Source organism: Carlito syrichta, unplaced genomic scaffold (genome assembly GCF_000164805.1).
Source record: "Carlito syrichta isolate Samal-C Ts95f unplaced genomic scaffold, Tarsius_syrichta-2.0.1 Scaffold309009, whole genome shotgun sequence".
NCBI lineage: Eukaryota > Metazoa > Chordata > Mammalia > Primates > Tarsiidae > Carlito > Carlito syrichta.
The window spans coordinates 389,785-407,472 of record NW_007253105.1 but is presented as its reverse complement, the minus strand read 5'-3'; the positions used below and the strand labels follow the sequence as shown (position 1 = coordinate 407,472).

Sequence of the window (17,688 nt, the reverse complement as noted above, 5' to 3'; positions counted from 1 at the left end):
CATGAAAAGCTACACAAAAGTTTAGAGCAGATTTACTTATAATTGAAAAAACTTGGAAGCAACCAATATGTCCTTCACTAGGTGAATGGGTTAAAAAAAATGTAGTGCAAATGGTCTTCGACTTCAGATAATAGACCTAGGATTTTTTGATGATGGTTCAAAAGCAATACGCATTTCATCATACTCTGTGTACCCATATGATCATTATGTTTTTCATTTTCAGTATAGTATTCAATCCGTAGCATGGGATACTCAACATTTTATTATAAAACGGGCATTGTGTTAGAGATTTTTGCCCAACTGTAGGATAATATAAGTGTTATGAACCCGTTAAAGTTATGTCCACATGACTAAGCTATAATGTTTGGTAGGTTAGGTGTATTAGATACTTTTTTGACTCATGATATTTTTAATTACGATGGGTTTATTGGGGCATAAACCCATTGCAAGTTGAGGAACATCCGTATATTCATATAATGGAATATTATTCAGTGATAAATGAGTTACTGAACCATGAAAGACATGAAGAAAGCTTAAGTGTGTATTGCTAAATAAAAGAAGTCAATCTGCATGCTGTATGGTTCACACTATATGATATTCTGGAAGAAGCAAAACTCTGAAAGACAAGTGAAAAGATCAGTAGTTGCCAGGGGCTTGGGAACAGGGAGGAAAAAATAGGTAAAGACAGGAGATTTTTAGGGCATTGAAACTATTCTATCTCATACTGTAATGGTCGATACATGTCATTATGCCTTTATCAAATCACATAGAACTGCATAACATAAAAAGTAAACCCCAATGTAAACTACAAACTTCAGCTAACAACAATGAATCAATATTGGTTCATTACTTGTAGCAAGTGTACTGCATCCATACAAGATGTGACTAATAGGAGAAACAGTATATGAATGGGATGGAGGGAGTACATGGGAATGCTGAAACTTGCAATATTTCTGTAAACCTAAGACTGCTCTAAAGAAAAGCACTAGGACAGTACCTGCTGGTACATAGCAGGTGCTTAATAAATAGTGGTTTGGGGCTATACGTGAGGCAGGCAGTGAACTGAGAGCAGATACACTTTGAAACTCAACATTCTTCCTTTGCCCTTCTGTATCAAATATAGATCCATCTGTCTGCAGAGGAAAAGAGCTGTTGTATGCGTTCATTAAAGGGTAGAATTCAGCTGTAAGTCCACTGGAAAGGCATTGCAAGGAGTGGCAGTGTCCTCATGGTTTATTTATTCCTGCTGGGAGATGCTAATATTATTCTGTGTCCCTTCTTCTTCTAACTTTATATAATTAGAAGGATAAAAAATTGTGTTTACCCACATGCTCATGGAGAAAGATGGGGCGGCAAGCAATGTGAAGGAGTTTATATGAGGTAATTTACAAGCAGCCCAGAATGTTCATTATGCTCTATCTACATTTTGCAAGCTTGAAAACAGCTAATTTGGTACTCCTTGTTTGATATTCAAGACAAGGAGAGGAGTTAAGAAGAGTCATATGGAGGAGAAGCAAATTCCTCAATGGAGAGGTAAGAGGAAGGTGTCCCAGCATGGCTGCCCTGCTCTTGGTTGAGGTGGGGGATGGGCAAGAGCTGGCTGGTGGAGCAGAGAGAACTGGTGGCGGGAGGAAGAGGGAAATCATCCTGCAAAGAAGTGAACAGCCAAAGAGCCACCCTGATCATAACCCCAGGGAAACATCATTGCTCTGTTTGGAATCAATCTGCTCTTCCTCGCTTTAGGACAAAGACCAGTGGGATGTTGGTAAATGTTTAACAAACAGCTCTCTGCAGGAAAAAAGGCCCTGATCTGTAATGTCTGCTGATTTCTGTGGTGTAAATACTCCTACCATGACCTATTTCAAGCTACCAACATAGCCTCCACCAGCTCACAAAATTCCTGAAAATTTAACAATCTGCTCTTGCAAGCTGGTATGAGTCAGCTGCAGTACACCACTGACAGAGAAAAAAGCCTCAGCACACCCACAATGCCTTGCATGATGGTTTGGGACCTACTTCTCTCTCCAGCCTCATGTTCTTCTCTTTGCACAATGCTCTGATAATGATGGCCTTCTTTCAGTTGTTCAAATGCTCTACATTCACTCTGACCACAGTGCCTTTGGGCATGTTCAAAAGAATAGCCCCATCCAAGGCTGACAGTGTGCCCAGATCCTCGGCTCAAATTCTTCCTCTTCCTATAGCTTACCTCTCACCACACCTGTAGATCCAGCCTGGCCCATCCAAAGATTGGCAGCCAATTTTTGCCTTCAGCAGAAGGAAGGAGAGGGATTGGGTGGGCTCTGAAAGCAGACCCGAGGCCTGCCCCACCCTAACCATATCACCTGGAGCAAGTTACCACCTTCCCTGAACTTTGGTTTACCCAACTACAACATCCAAATCCTATGTATCTTTGCAGACTTCCTGCAAGGATTAAAAGAGAGGGAGCACCTGGTATGTTGTAAGAAACCAACACAAATATGTAAATTGAGTTTTGTTATTCTTCCAGACTAGAGGTACTGCAAATGTGGTCCCTGAACTGATAGCTTCAGGAACACCTGGGAACCTGTTAAGGATGCAAATTCTTGGGCCACAGCCCAGACTCACTGAATCAGAAACTGTGGGGTAGGGTTCAGCAACGTATGCTTTAACAAGTTTCCTAGGTGATTCTGATGCACATTCAGGGTTGAGAGCACCGACCAATGTTTAGTTATTTAACATAGGTTGAGTGTACTGACCAATATTTCGTTATTTAGCATAGAGGTACTCTGACTATTCACCTCAATCTGTCTTGAGAAAGACCAGAATATCTTACTGAAAATGGGCCATAAGAATAGAGGCCCACCATGTGCCAGGTGGCAAGGTACAGAAGTTTACCTGTGTGTAAAGTATAAGCTGTTCCAGGTACTATTCTGGAAACTGTAGGGATGCTATGCCATTTGATCTTCATAGTAACCATGTATATACTATAGCCTCATCTTATGAATAAAAACCTCAAGGCTTTAGAAATGTTAATAACTCAGGAGAAAGTATATGATTGAGGGCTTCTTTATAGAGAGCGGTGGGGTCCTCACCCCTCCGAGAACCCCAAGATCCATTGCTTTCATACCCTCTCCTGGCCAAGACTCTCTAGCCCCCTCCATTTTTCCAATATCTCCTGTATCTTCAGCATTGGTCCCCATCCCACTGAGGACCCATGCCCACGAGAGAGAGAGAGAGAGAGAGAGAGAGAGAGAGAGCGCCTGGCGGGGGGAGAGTTCACTTTCCTCCTTTGCACAGTTCTAACTCTCAGAACAAACCACACTCCTCTTCCCTTCCCTGTCATCAAAGGTAACCTGGTAAATGTCATCTCAAGTCACATCCATCTAAGGAGAGAATCACTTCAAAGAAGTGGGACTGGAGAGAGAATATCATTTGGATATCTGATGTTCTTTCCCTCTGTCTTCTGGGCACTACGGAGGGTAAAGAAAAGGTGCAATTTTTCAGAGAAAAGAGATTTGACTCATTACAATGAATTGTGGGACCAAAAAACCATTTCCTGGAAGGACTGGAAATGTTAATGCCATCATCTTGCACAAGTGGATAAGGAGGAGGCAGGTAATTCTGCCGAGACTGCCTGGGTACCCCATTGAAGCTAAAGGTCTGCACATTCAATCTTGTTGGAATTATCATTATCAAGAGAGGGTGGCTTGGACATGACACAGAGATATTCTGTGTACCTCCCCACCCTGCCAGATCCTTGCTGGCTGAAGTTGGGCAGCTCCCCGCTGTGGGGTCCTGGGAGGAGCTGCCTTGGTGGAAGTAACCTTTGTGGGAGTGAAAGTAGAGAGGGGCAAAGCGCCAAGAGGATCTTCCAGCATCCTAAGCATGCCACACAGGAAATGCCCCATTGAGAGGTCTTTCTGAAGGAAGGGAGAGAGGTTTCTTATTTGAATTTCCTCAGTAGCAGAACCTGAGACAAAGATCTGAATGCAAGTAGTGGATTTGTGGGATGACCCCAGGAAACACTGCAAGAGGAGTGAGAACTGAGACAGAGAAAGAAGGAATTCAGTAAGGGTGTGTCATTCAGCAAGTTTCCACTGGGACCAGTTGGAGCTTAATCCTGCTGAGGAGCTCTGGAAGACACCACAGAACATGTACTTCCAAGTTATTCCACTTAAGGGGAGAGGGAACTGGGGTACTTATACACCCACTTCCATCAGTCATTAGTTGGGGGCCACTTCTAGGGACATTTAATTTCCTGGTACTTCAGGGCTGCCCTGCAAGGTGGCAGAGAAGACTCAAGTGGCTAGTACAAGTCCTCAGGAAAAGAGACAAAGGTGTTGGCAACTTGAATCAGGGCCAGCATGCACACAAGTGGTGAGTATTGGGGATGTAGCAGAGTACCAGTGATTTCTGTACCAGAAGGGTTCTGTAGGGTTCAGGCAAGGGTCACCCTCAGAGACAGCAAAGGAGAATGGAGGTTGAGCATCAGGAGCACTGGACAAGGTACCCTTTTTGGCACACCTTCTCGGTCTTCCCAGGAACCAGTAGATACTGCCTGAGCTCCACCTTCTGTCAGATCATCAGCAGTATTAGGTTCTCTTAGGAGTGTAAAGCCTATTGTGAACTGCACACACAAGAGATCTAGAAATAAAGTATACAATAGATGTAATGAGCTTGAATTAACCCCAAACCATCTCATGCCTCCTTTCTCCCAGTCTGTGGAAAAATTGTCTTCCACAAAACTGGTCCCTGATGCCAAAAAGGTTGGAGACTGCTGGTGCAGATGGTCAGATGTAAGAAATGGGACTTTATCTCATAGGTAAGAGGAAGTTAGTAAAAGTGTTGAGTCAGAACTGAGCCTTGGGATGATTTATCGCTACTAAGGGTATATACGATAGATCAATGGGAGAAGATGCTGGAATTAAGACAACCAATTAAGAAAGAAGCTGTTTCACTATTTCAAAGACTACTGAGGGAGGGATTAAACTCAAACAGGAGCCAAGAAGGGTATGCATGGAAGTGAGAGAGTTTGCAAAGCTAGGGCATGGCTGCTGGGGCTAGATGGACTCCCAATCTGACTGATTCATACCACACTTCTCAGAACCTCAGCAAGGAGCCTAAGGGCCTTGAAGAATGGCTCAGAGATTCTTGTTGGTCCCCCAGACTCCCAAGTGTATTTATAGGCAAGCTATAAAGTGTAAAGACATGCTTTGTGAATTCCCTCATAATCTAGGCTGAGTCAGATGAGTTATTAATTCAACAAATATTTATTGAGCCTTTTATTGGTCATTTGCTTGTTTGTCCTCATATCTATTGTTTGTCCTTCCTCACTCTGCTTTGCATTGCAGATGTGATTGTGTGTGTGTGTGTGTGTGTGTGTGTGTGTGTGTGTGTGTGTGTGTCTGTGAGCATGCACACAGGGAAAAAGAAAGATGCTTCTTCACTGGGAGGCACTGATGAGGGAACAGAGGATAATGGGAAGGCAGAAGCCAGTATACTCTCCTTCTTGCTCCCTTCCTTGGGTGGCAGCTCTAGCTGTGGCTGTGTCTGATCTGAGGCTCCAACTTCCCTTTTGCAGGCCTACCATTGCTCCAGCTCCTGCCAGGCAGCCCTGGTTCCTGAGCTCTGATCATTTCTCTGTCTCCCATTATCCCACTGGTTCTGAGGATAGTCACAGCCACCTGCAGTCCCTGATCTCTGGATTGCCCCCACTGATTGCTGTTTGTCATCTCATCTCCTTCATCACCTGTGTAATCAACTCCCCATACTAAATTCCCTCTGTCTGAAACTCCTGCATGGTTTTTATTTCCCTTCCTGAACGCTGACTAACAAAGGGCCTACTATGTGGCCAAGAACTGGGACTGGAGCTTTAGTGGAGGTAAAGACAGACAGTCTCTGCCACCGTGGTCCTTCCAGGAGAGTTTATAGGAGATACCAGTTGTAAATAACTTGTCTCTAGCCCAAGACGTGGCACTCGGAATATTCACCCATCATGCTGGCAGTCTTTTTCTCATGCAAGTATTCATTTCACAAAAACAGAGCAGACCCTCACTGTGCACTGAAAATACTGGCCCTTAAGATTAGGCCTCTGACCTAAAGGGAGCTAAGTCTGGTGAGGGAGTAAGATAAGAAAGGTGATCCTCACAAAGCAGAGGTTATGGGACCATGAAGGAAATCAAAGCCTCAATGTGGGGGAAGAGAGGTAGCCAGTGAAGGCTTCCTGAAAGAGGTGACATCTCAGTCCTGCCTTGGAGGTTGACTTAGAGCCAGCCAGACAAGGAGGGTTTATGGTTACCTAAGATTTAATGTTCAACTTTTGGGTACCAACATCAACTTAGCTAGTACTACAGCCTCACAAAGTGACAGACGTTACTACTCATTTTCTGATGAGCAAGCTGAGTCTCTTAAGGTTATGTGGCTTGTCCAGGATTATACTGCTGGGAGATGGGTGAAGAGGGAACAGGAGTTTGAATCAGCAGTGCCTTTCCCACTATACCCTGCTGCTTTTAATTATGACAGTAAGTCATAATCTCTTAATGAGTCACTCTTGTGCCCTGTGATGGGTGGCTTAAGTGGCTTAGTTTATCAAGCCTTCTTCTTAATAACCCTACAAGGTGGGTGTTATCACTCTCATTCCCCAAATGGAGAGGCTGAGATTTAAAAAGATTGCAAAGCATGCCCCAGGCCATATAGCATGTCAGTGCCAGAACCAAGATGAGAACCGCTTGAATGACTCCCAGTCCCTTTTGAGCCTGAGTTCCTCCCTGGGAGTGGGGGTCCTCCATACACCATAGCCCCATCCCCTTCTGGAAGAGAATGGCTTCTCTGAAGAGCTCATCTGTTCTGAGGTTGGGCTATTAGCAGCTCGTTCTCCCACAAGAGCAAGGATATGGCTTGACGCAGGAGGACTCTTTGGTAAGGAACATGTGCCATCCTGGAAGGCTAGAGACCAGAACTCTCTTGTCATGGCTGTCCTACAGACTTGACATGTGACCTTGGGCAGGCACTCTACATCTCTAGGGCATCCCTCCTTGCCTGTGAACTCAAAGAGGTTAGGTTAAGTATCACTGAGACCCAAACGTCTGTGATTCAAAGGACCATACAAAATTTAGATTTGGTGTTCACTCAGCTTGATTGAGCCTCTCTGCTCTGAGAGCTGACCTAGAAACACTCAACAAATAGGACACTGAAGGTCAGAGAGATGAAGTGACCTCGCTGAAGGTAAACAGCAGAACTGGGATTAGAACCCAGGCCTGTCTGACCTCATGTTCAGACCCCGACACCTGAGTCAGTGACTTTTCCTTGATTGGGGGAAAAGAAGTCTTAGAAAATGTGCTGATATCTTGTGTGCCCCCAGACCTACTCTCTACCTTCTCTGCTGGGCTCTCTATGGCCAAGACAGGAGATTCTCAAATTTGCACATGCCTCAACATGACCTGGAGGGCTTTAAAAAATTCTGATAACTAGACCCTAACCCCACAATTTCTAATGTGGTAGGTCTAGGTAAAGCCCAAGAATCAGCATTTCTAATGAGTTCCCAGGTGATAATGATGCTGCTGCCCCAGGAACTACACTTTGAGAACCACTGCACTAGGTTCATGAAGCCCCTGTTCTCTGACTGGGTTCAGTCAATGGAAAGCATAGGCAGAAGATTGAGTGGAGGCAGAGGAGTATGGGGAGGTACTTATTAATTCAGTTCCCTTTGTTGGAATCACCATGGGTGGCTGTATTTCCATCAAAGATCACAACTCTGGCTAAGTCCTCTCTAAGGGTACTGATAACCTCACCCTACCCTGGTGGCCTCGGGGTAGAATTTAGCCCCAGGGTACTGTACCTATTTCTTGGAGTCTTTCTACATCTGTAGTACACCTTTATAAAGAATCTCTTGACAAATTCTCCTTAAAGAACCCAATCTGAAGGTCCCATTTTTTTTTTTTTTTTTGGTTGGGATCCTGACTGATCATCCCAAAAGGAGTCTCATTTTATGAAACTTGCAGCCCCTCAATCACTTCCTCTTCTCACTGTCTCTCTTCCCTGCCAGTCCAGGATGCACCTCTAGCACTGCCTCTTGGGGAATGCTTTGGCATTCTTGAAATTGTCCCTTGCCAACAGTCTCTGCCCTGGAGCTACTTGAAAGCAAAGAACTCTTTGTTCTTATTTTCCCCATTCATTTCCTTCCCTTTCACTTCCTTCCCATTTCCACCCCCTAGAAACCCCACTGTCTCTATTACTAAATTCTAAATAGAATCATTTGGAAGGAAGGGGCTATTTCGCCAAGGTCTCTCGCTGTTTCATTTGTAGGCAGTGCCCTCCCTCTGACTCGTCCCCTTTAATCTTTTCTGTTCTCTCTAGCCTGGGCTTTTGTCCTCCACTCCAGCCTTGCAGTGCTCTGGGTTCCTTAGGATGCTAATCACACCCAGTTTTCTTCTTGTGCCAAGAATATTTCTATTTATCAAGCCATGGCAGGATCTGCCGTTGGAAGGGACACATACAAGGGCAGGAACACTTTCCATTCCTTGGGGCTGTTTCTTTTTTTACCTTTCCCATTTCAATCCAGGTTTCTTTTTTTTTCTTTCCTATTTTTTTGGTTCCCCTTTATGTCTTGTGCTGCTCTCTGAATGCATGGATTACCTCGGCACCGTCCCCTTCCAGCACTGAGTGCAGGCTCGCTCCAGCTCAGATTTGTGCAGAATTATTGACCCTTAAACTAAAAAGGAGATTCAGGCTTATTTAAACCCATCAAGGTGGTATCATTAAAGTGCTTGAATTCTCTCTGCCTCCATTTGGGCTCTCCAGAATTAGAACCAAGACAAGTATTCCAGTAGTTTTTATAGGAGGAGAAGAGAACACCAGGGGGAATGGGGAGAGTGAGACAGGGAAGAGAAAGCAGTCGATTAAGGATGAGTTTTCAAGTCCATCTGGACTGTAGGCAACTGTAGCCTCAATACCATGGGAACTCTGGGAAGGAGTGGAGAGCACATGCTTCAGTGGAACGGAGAGGAAGCCAGGGTATTTCATGGTTAAGGGTTTCTCCTGGGGGTGTTACTCCTTCAGTATTTGCAGGCTGCCTTGTTTCTGGGCACAGCATCCTTCCCCAGCTTTGGAGGAAGTCCTCAGGCAGAGACATAGTCAGGATAGGCTAGAGCAAAATAAGCCAGGGGCTCAAGTATAGGCTCTAAGGAGGGCCTCGCTCAGAGCCATGCCGATGCAGCGTCACCGGCTGGGCATGAGTGTCTCTCTACGTTTCACCCTGGGCACTTCACTGCATCTGGCCCTGGATGCCCACACTGCCAGCTGGGCACTGCTGTACTGCGAGGCCATGGGAAATAGGTAGAACACCGATGGCAACTCCTATAGCCCCAGTGATGGAGTCTGTACCCCCTTCATTATTCGTCCTTACTGCCTGGAATCCTGCTTCTCAGAAGCAGCTCCAGAGGGGCAGATGGTTCTTCCCCTTCTCTATCTCCCATGTCCCGTCTCTTCATGAAGGCTCGAGGTCTTCTTCCTTGGAATATCATCATTCTAAGTGTCATGGATCCAGCTTTCTTCATCCCTCCTTTCTGGGTTCTCTATCTTATTTGGGAGGCAGAGAGGAGAGACTCACTGCTCTTGCTCTTCTGAGCCTTTCCTGTTTTCCACTCAGTTCCCATTTACCGGGCACCAGCCACAGGCCAGGTTTGGGAAATAGAAGTGGAAGGCAGTTGTGGTTTTGCTGTGGTCTATCGTCACCCAAATGCCTCTCAAGTCACAATGATGATGAGAGCTACAGAGAAGACGCACAAGGTACTCTAGGAATGAATATTGGGGTTCTCACATTTGAAGGATTGCAAGAATTCACTAAAGTGAGAGTTCAGCTGAGATCTGAAGAATACAAGGACCTTAGAAGGACAAAGAGGGAAAGGCACTCTGATAATGAGAACAGAATGTGCAAAGGTCCTGTGGCATGGAAGACATGGAAAGCTCAAGGGCCTGAATAAAAGGCCAATGTGGCTTAATCGAGGAGGCTGAGATGGAGACGGCATAGTGAGAAATGAGACTGGAAAGACAGCTGAGGGCCTTTTCACATAAGGAAAGCCCAAGAGTGAAGGGAAACAATCTGAAGGGCTTTTAGTAGGAAAATGACATCATCCAATTAGTGTTCTAAAGAGGTCCTTCTGCCTTCTGTCAGGGATCAGACAGGTAGCAAGTTCCCCAAATTAGTTGTGGAGCAACTAGGAAGGAGGCTAGGCAGCCTCCAATGAGAGCTGAGGATGGCTTGGGCAAGGGTGTAGCTGTATGTGGCCAGGAAAGATATGTGGTTTGGCTTCTGACCTTTTTTGCACAGCCTCCTCCAATCCAAGGGCTTGGGTCTGGATATGTGGCCCAGTCTGGATATCCTTGTCCCTCAAAGAGTCAGGGTCCTTCACTGTGCTATCATCACTTTTATCTGTAGAATAACATCACTAGAAGGAACACATTGTCAAACCCATTTTATAGAGATTAAGGATTAATTAGTGTGATAATCTAAGATCACATAGCCTGCAATTTATGGACCTTCTATAAACTCAAAATCTGATAGGCAGAATGGATAAGTGATCAGATATTTTAGGGAATAGTATGCAAAGTGTGGAAGCAGAAGATGCTAGGACCAGTCAGAGCAAGCAGCCACCTGTGTCCAGAGTGAGCGCTTCCCCAAGCAGGGATTGCACCTTCCAGGGCCCAGCATGGGGCCTGCTCCAAGGAGGCCCATGTCGTCCTCAGTCTTACTACACACTTGCTGAATGTTTGAATATCTCTTTCCAACACTTCACTTGCAAGAAATCTTTCTTTCTGAATTACCATCTTCCAAGAGACAAATTATAAACGTTTTCTGATTAGTTTTACCATTCATAGCCCATTCCTAAATCAGCACAGGAAACAGCTAAGCTAAAACTTCTGCCTCTTTCTTCCCCTACAATCTGCCTGTATCTTACTCTTTCTTCCTCCAAGATTTTTCTTAGGCAATGTCTAGACAGTTAAAACAAAGCAAAACAGAGCAAAACTCAGAACGGTGCTAGGAATAATTTGTCATTCAGGATTCTTTTTTAATTTTTTCCTATGGTTGAACTGGGTTACCCTGTGAGCTGAGAGGAAGGCTGCCCTCCCCTCCTCCAACACACACACACACACACACACACACACACACACACACACACACACACACACAATTGATGAGATGTCAAAAGGTTCAGACTGGTTACACTGAGTCCGACAAAGTTGTTGCAGATTCCTGTTCTAATCAGAATAGGCATTCAGCATTTGTCATCTCTGTACTTATGTTGTTTCAAAGGCTGTACAGATCAATATTAGGCAGTAACAATATTTGTGTGTTACCTATGCATGGTATTCAGTTCTGTGGCAGTCTCTCTCTTCCTCATCCCCTAGAACTGAATATCATGTACCTGCCACACACAAGTTATTGCCACTACCATTGTTCAGGTCTCTTCATTCCCTTACTGGGACCATTGCAATAGTCTCCTGACTGATCCCTCTGCCTCCAGTCACACGCCAGGTTTGGGAAATAGAAGTGGAAGGTGGTTGTGGTCCTGCTGTCACAGAGCGCGACAATCTAAACAACCCTCCATATCTGCTACTCTAGTGATTTTTCCAAAATGTACATCTAATCATGCCTGCACTTCCCCACCAACCTGCTGTCTTCCACATCTCTACGTGGAAATTCAATGAATGCCTGTTAAAATATGGTGGAATGAAATGTCCACATTGCTCATCACTAATCTTGAGAAAATAATCTTATGGCTAAAAATAATGGTGCCAGGGACTGTGCCATGCATTTTATGTACCTTTTTTGCAGTGACTCTATCTCCATTATTGTCATTTTTTTTTTTTGAGTTGGAGTCTCACTCTGTCGCCCAGACTGGAGTGCAGTGGCCGCTCCCGGCCACCGCAGCCTCGACCTGCTGGGCTCCGGCGATCCTTCCGCCTCAGCCTTCCAAGTAGCCGGAATTACAGGCATGCGCTACCATGCCTGGCTGATTTTTTTGATTTATTGTAGAGATGAGGTCTTGCCGCCCAGGTGGGTCTCGAACCCGCGGGCTCAGGCAATCCACTCACCTCAGCCTCCCAAAGGCGCGGGATTACAGGCTGAACCACCGAGCCCGGCATTACTGTCATTTTAAAGGTGAGAAAACTAAGTTTAGAGAGGTCAGGTAACTTGCCCCAGGCCCCACATTTGAGATAGAAACCTAGGCAGTCAGACCCCAGAGGGCTCTAACTGCTCTGCACCACTGATGTCATTGAGTCATTCACTGGGGGTCCTACAAGAAAGGCAAAGCTTGTTGTTGAGCAAAAGGTAACGTCCTTCCCCAGCTCTACACAAGAACATGCTTTCTGCTGAACTCAGTACCTGTAGTCCTTCACTGATGCAGACCTGAGGTGCAGGCCATCACCTTAGAGGCCCTGTTCTCCTACAGTGGGGTCAGGCAGAATTTGTGTTGCCCTAAATCCTGTCTCTTATGTGATCATAGTAGCCCTGGGCTCCTTTGGGCCCTGAGCTTGCTGTTCCCCAAACCCTCAGATTTATGCCAGAAGTTCTGATTCCTTCTAAATACCAGCCCTTACGTGGGATTCCACTTTCTTGGAGGAACACTATTCTCTTACACCAGTGTTCCCGGCCCTTCCCTCAAGGGCTGGGGCCGGTGCTCCCCATTCCAAATTGCTGCCAAGGTCGTCCTCCTCTGAATTAGAGGAGCTTCTGGGAACACAGGGCTCATCCATCTGCCCAGCTGTGGGGTCTGCTCTGTGACAGCTCTTTCGGCTGGGCTTCCTTCCCCATCCGAGGAGTTGCTGAGCAGGCAGTGCTTGGTAGAACCCAGACTTTGAGCTTTTCCCCCAACAGGCTTATGGTTCTACTGTCTGGACCCAGCTCCCTGCCTGCTCCCTCTGGCTGAGATCAGCCGTGCTGTCATCCAGGCCAGGGATAATAGGAGGGCTGAAACAAAGCTCCCAGCTTGGCATGTGAACCTAACACTGAAAATGTCAAAGATTATTTGATAGTAAGTCCCAGGTAAAGAATAGTAATAGTTTCTTTTCCTCTATGTCCTCAATGTCAGCTGCTCAGGCCCTCCCAGAAGGTAACCTACAGGATATGATGTTTCCATATCGATTCTTATTGCGGTTTTCATCCTCCTTGGCTGTATCCCATGATGCTGTCTGTCCTTCTGGTAATGCCTAGAAAGCAAGGACAGAATGGTTAGTTAGAGTAGCTTGAGACAGGAGGTTTACCCAGGTGTAGATGAATCAACAGGGGGAAAAGAGAACCCTGTGATGGAACACTTGGTATAAAGGGATGTGTGTCCTTGGGTGGGCCTGGGGAGGACATAGACTTTGCTCCTTCTGTGGGCCATCCATGAGTTTATGGACTCAGATATTATCAATATCTTCTGTGTGTTATGAGCTCATAATCTGGTCCAGAAGAGTCATTTGTTCATTCATTCATTCAATCACCCATAAACTCAACAGATGCTTAATGAACCCCAAATATGGGCTGGGCACTATTCTAGGTTCTCGGAGTACAGAGAAACAGACAGGTCTCCCTTGAGGCAACTGGGAAATGTAGCAAATAAACAAGCAAAGGTATAATTTTAGATAGTGAAAAATGCTATGAAGAAAATAGAGCAGTATAAAAGGATAGTAATAAGGAATAAGAATTAGTTAAGATTACACAGTCTGGGAGGGCTTCTCTGAGAAGGTGACTTTTAAATGTCAGTACTCTTCCAGTATTCTTGGAAGATATGTTCCAAGACCAATAGTGGGGATGCTTGAAACTGAATGGTACTGAACCTTATATATACTACGTTTTTTTCTTATACATACATACCTGTTTCTTATACTTATATACATTAATTTACAAATGAGATACAGTAAAAGATTAACAATAACTAATGATAAAGTTGAACAAGTATAGCAATATACTGTAAAGAAAGTTATGTGAATGTGGTCTCTCACAACATATCTTAATATTTTCAGACTTTTGCTGACTGGGTAACTGAAAAATTGAAAAGCAAAAACACAGATAAGGGGGGTATTTCTGTAATTCCTTAATGACATAAGACAGCTGATCCCACCAGGAAAAGCAGGAAGTGCTTTCCAGGCAGAGGGAGCAGTAGGCGCAAAGATGACCCGGCCACAACAAATGACCATATTCAAGGACAAGTAGTGATGAAAACATCTAGAGAGGATGGGGTAGTTGAGATTACATAAGACATCACCATTACTGTTTAACAGGGCATTAGTCTAAGTATGATGAGAAGCCATTAAAGAGCTTTGCACAGGGGAATCATCTGATCTAATTCATGTTTTACAAAGTACATTCTGGCTCACATATGGGGTACAGGCTCTAGAAAGACCATGGAGGGAGCAGGGAGATCAGTTAGGAGGCTGTGGCAATAGTCTAGGCAAGAGATGATGGTACCTTGGGCTCTTAAATCAGAGTACTGGCAGTGGATATATGAGAAGTGATTATCTGCAGGATGTTCAGTTGCACATTGTAACTTGGGTTGCCTCAGAAGCAGACTCAGAGATAAGGATTCACGTACAAGTAATTTGTTTGGGAGATAATCCCAAAGAGTATGGACAGGAGAAAGAGGGAAGTGAGACAACCAAGGGAATGAAGCTGATATAGGGTTACCACTTGTGTGCAATTGAGGCTTAATCCCATGGGCACATCTCATGCCTTGGAATTGTCCCATCAGAGTGGGGAGGGATGTGGGGTATTTATTCATCAATTTTCATCTAGTATTGGTTGAGAACAATTCTGGGGCACTTCCTAGGACTTTTGGCACGCTCTGTTGGCAAATGGTGCATATTCTTCTGTCTCGAGAAGGCCTGCAGGCACAATGTCCAGATGCTTACAGGAGGAAGCCATGAGGTGGGCACACGTGGAAGCAGTGAGTGTAGGAGGATGTGTACAGGACACCAATGCATCTGCTGTAGATGAGGACTGTGGAGAAAAGAGAGGAATAAAGACTGACCCTTCGATAACTAGTCTGAAGAACTGAGTAGTGAAAGATGTCATTTACTAAACTGGAGAACCCTGAGAGAAAAACAGGAATGGGGAGGCAGAAATTAAGTGTGTGTTTTGGGTACATAAAGTGCTTAAAATAGTGCCCAGCTCTCACTGAGCACTGCATACTTTTTGGCATGTTCAAAATAACAACAGTGATACTAATAATGGCAGCCACCTTTGAGATGTCTATTACACACCCAAGCTGAGATGTTGAGTAGGAGGTTGGACACAGACATCCAGAGCTTAGGGGGTGGGAAGAGATGGGAGCCATCAATCAGTTTATGAGGGCGGTAACAACAGACAAGACAGACAAGACAACAAATGTGTGGAATGATTTGCAAGAGTTATGAGCCAAGTGGTATGGAAACAGAGCAGGTGCAGTCAGTAACTTCATAGAGAAGGAAGATGAGCAGTTAAAGGAGCAGAAAAGCCCAGAAGCATGTAGGTCGGGCCATGTTTTGATTCCTGTCTCCACCCTGCTTCTGGTAGAACAGGCTGAATGTCTTGCTCATGACCTTTGTGTTACTTCTGAGACTGAATTTTGCAACATCTCCAAGGCTACACAGCTCTCTGTCAGTAGTGCAGTGGGGAGGACCCTCCATACATCTTAATATCCCAGCCTTGTCTTTGCCCATTTATTCCTTACTAGGTCCAACCTATGGAAGGAGGAGTCTGTAACCAGATTGATTAGAAAGGTGTGTGGGGGGGGTATGCCTCATCAATAAGGGTATAAACATAATGAACATTTGTATACCTAACCCTGAATTGTACCCCACATCTTTAAAATAAAAAAATTAAATGTTAAAAAAAATTCAGTCACTCCGCAAGTTGTGTTTTCCACATTTCTTGCATCTGGTCTCTCATGTTAAACCAACCTGAGTGGGTCTTTTCCTAGAGCAGGAGTTAGCAAGCTTTTACTATAATGGGCCAAGTAGAGAGTAGTTGGGGTTTTATGGGTTATCTAGTCTCTGTTGCAACTCATACTCAACTTTACTGTTGGAAGTGAAAGAAGTCATAGACAAACAAACAAACAAACAAAACACCCCCCCCCCACACAAACAAAAAACAAATGGGTATGACTATGCTTCACTAAATCTTTATTTACTAAAGCAGGTGTTGGGCTGGATTTAGCCTGTGGCTACTATTTGCTGACCTTTACTCTAGAAGCATGATCATAATCCTCATCTATGCAGTGGTTGGGTAGGTGGTTATTGGTGCTCATTCTGCTGCCTTGCCATTCCAGATTCATGGGAGGGCATGGGAAGGAGGTCCTTGCCTGAGCTTCCTGGGCTAAGTCATATTCTCCAGCTTAGCTTTTCCCAGCTAAGTCATATTTTCCAACTTAGCTTTTTTTAGATTGGGATAGCAATGCATCTTCCTAACTACTAATGGGTCAGAATGTTGTTCATGTGCCCAGTGCCCTTAGACAGGCATCCTGGAGGAGACACAAAACAGGTGCTAGGCTTTGGGGCACAAATCCCTGACTTAAATCTAGGTGTGGCAAATATTTATGTTATAAAGATAGAAAAGTGCTCATTTTACAAATGTGGGGCTTATCTCTCATTTTCTCTTCTTCCTCTTTTTCCTCCTCCTCCTCCCCTTCTTCCTCCTCTTCTTGTTCCTCATTAATAAAGACCATTAGCTTCACATCCATCTTGCAAATCGTTCTCACTTCTGCATATAACTCTTAGAACTCATTGTCCACTCCAGCCAGGTAGCTCTAGCTCACTCAGGCAGCATGTCAGGTCCATCTCTGTATGTCAGGGGAGGTTGGTGTCACTGGTTAAATTGGATTTCTTGATGGTCAAGCTGATCTTTTGGGGGTAGATTTTGTACCTGAAATTCTCTTTAATAAAAGTCAACTCTTCATCCAAACTTATCTCACAAAAATGGGATGATGAAGACAATAGCAGGACAAATAAAATGTCTTCATACTAATTTTTTGGAAAAAAAATATTTTGAGTACCTGCTTTGTGCCAGGCTTTGGACTACAGTTTACTTAAGGTCTCTTTATGGATGTACATTAGGATCACCTGGGAGGCTTTAGCAATCCCAAAGTCAAAGCCCTATCCCAGACCAATTAAGTCAGACTCTCTAGGTGAGACACAGGCATCAGCAGTGTTTAACTCTTCCCAGGTGATCCTAATGTGCAGCCATAATTCTTGTAAATAGTGAATTTACCTAGAAAAATACTTTTGCACGTTTCCTCATTTTTTTTTTGCTTTGGTTTTGTCTTCTCTAATCCTTTCTCCACTGTAATCAGAGAGATCTCTCTAAAGTGTGAATAGGACCAGTTGCTCCCCTTACCACTATCTTCATGATAAATTTCAAACTTTTTAATATCAGATCTTTAATGACTTCACCCAAGATCCTCCTCCAGCCTCATTACTTGCCCTTATATTGATTTGCCAATTATAAGACATTTTAAATTTCTAAACTCTGCACATGCTGTTCCTTCAGCCTGAAAATCCCTTCCACTCGAGTCTGTCTGGCAAACTCCCACACATCTTTCAAAACCATTTCAGGCATCTTCTCTGTTCACCTTCCCTCACTCCACTGTGCTCCCAGTCAGAGTCAGTCACTACTATTATTCGATGGTCTTCTTCTTTTTTTTTTAAATCAATATTTTTTATTATGATATTGTGGGGTACAGTTAAGGGTTA

At 44.5% G+C, this 17,688-nt stretch overlaps 1 protein-coding gene across 5 annotated transcripts in view; it reads right to left on the bottom strand.

The window, feature by feature from the left end:
- Positions 1-17,688, bottom strand: part of LOC103268987 (receptor-type tyrosine-protein phosphatase T) — a 197,405-nt gene that overhangs the window by 54,122 nt on the left and 125,595 nt on the right. For all 5 annotated transcript variants that reach the window (XM_008066570.2, XM_008066573.2, XM_021716841.1 and 2 more), the window contains one exon: positions 13,101-13,188. In XM_008066570.2, coding sequence (XP_008064761.1) covers positions 13,101-13,188 — 88 coding nt within the window. The remainder of the gene's footprint in view (positions 1-13,100; positions 13,189-17,688) is intronic.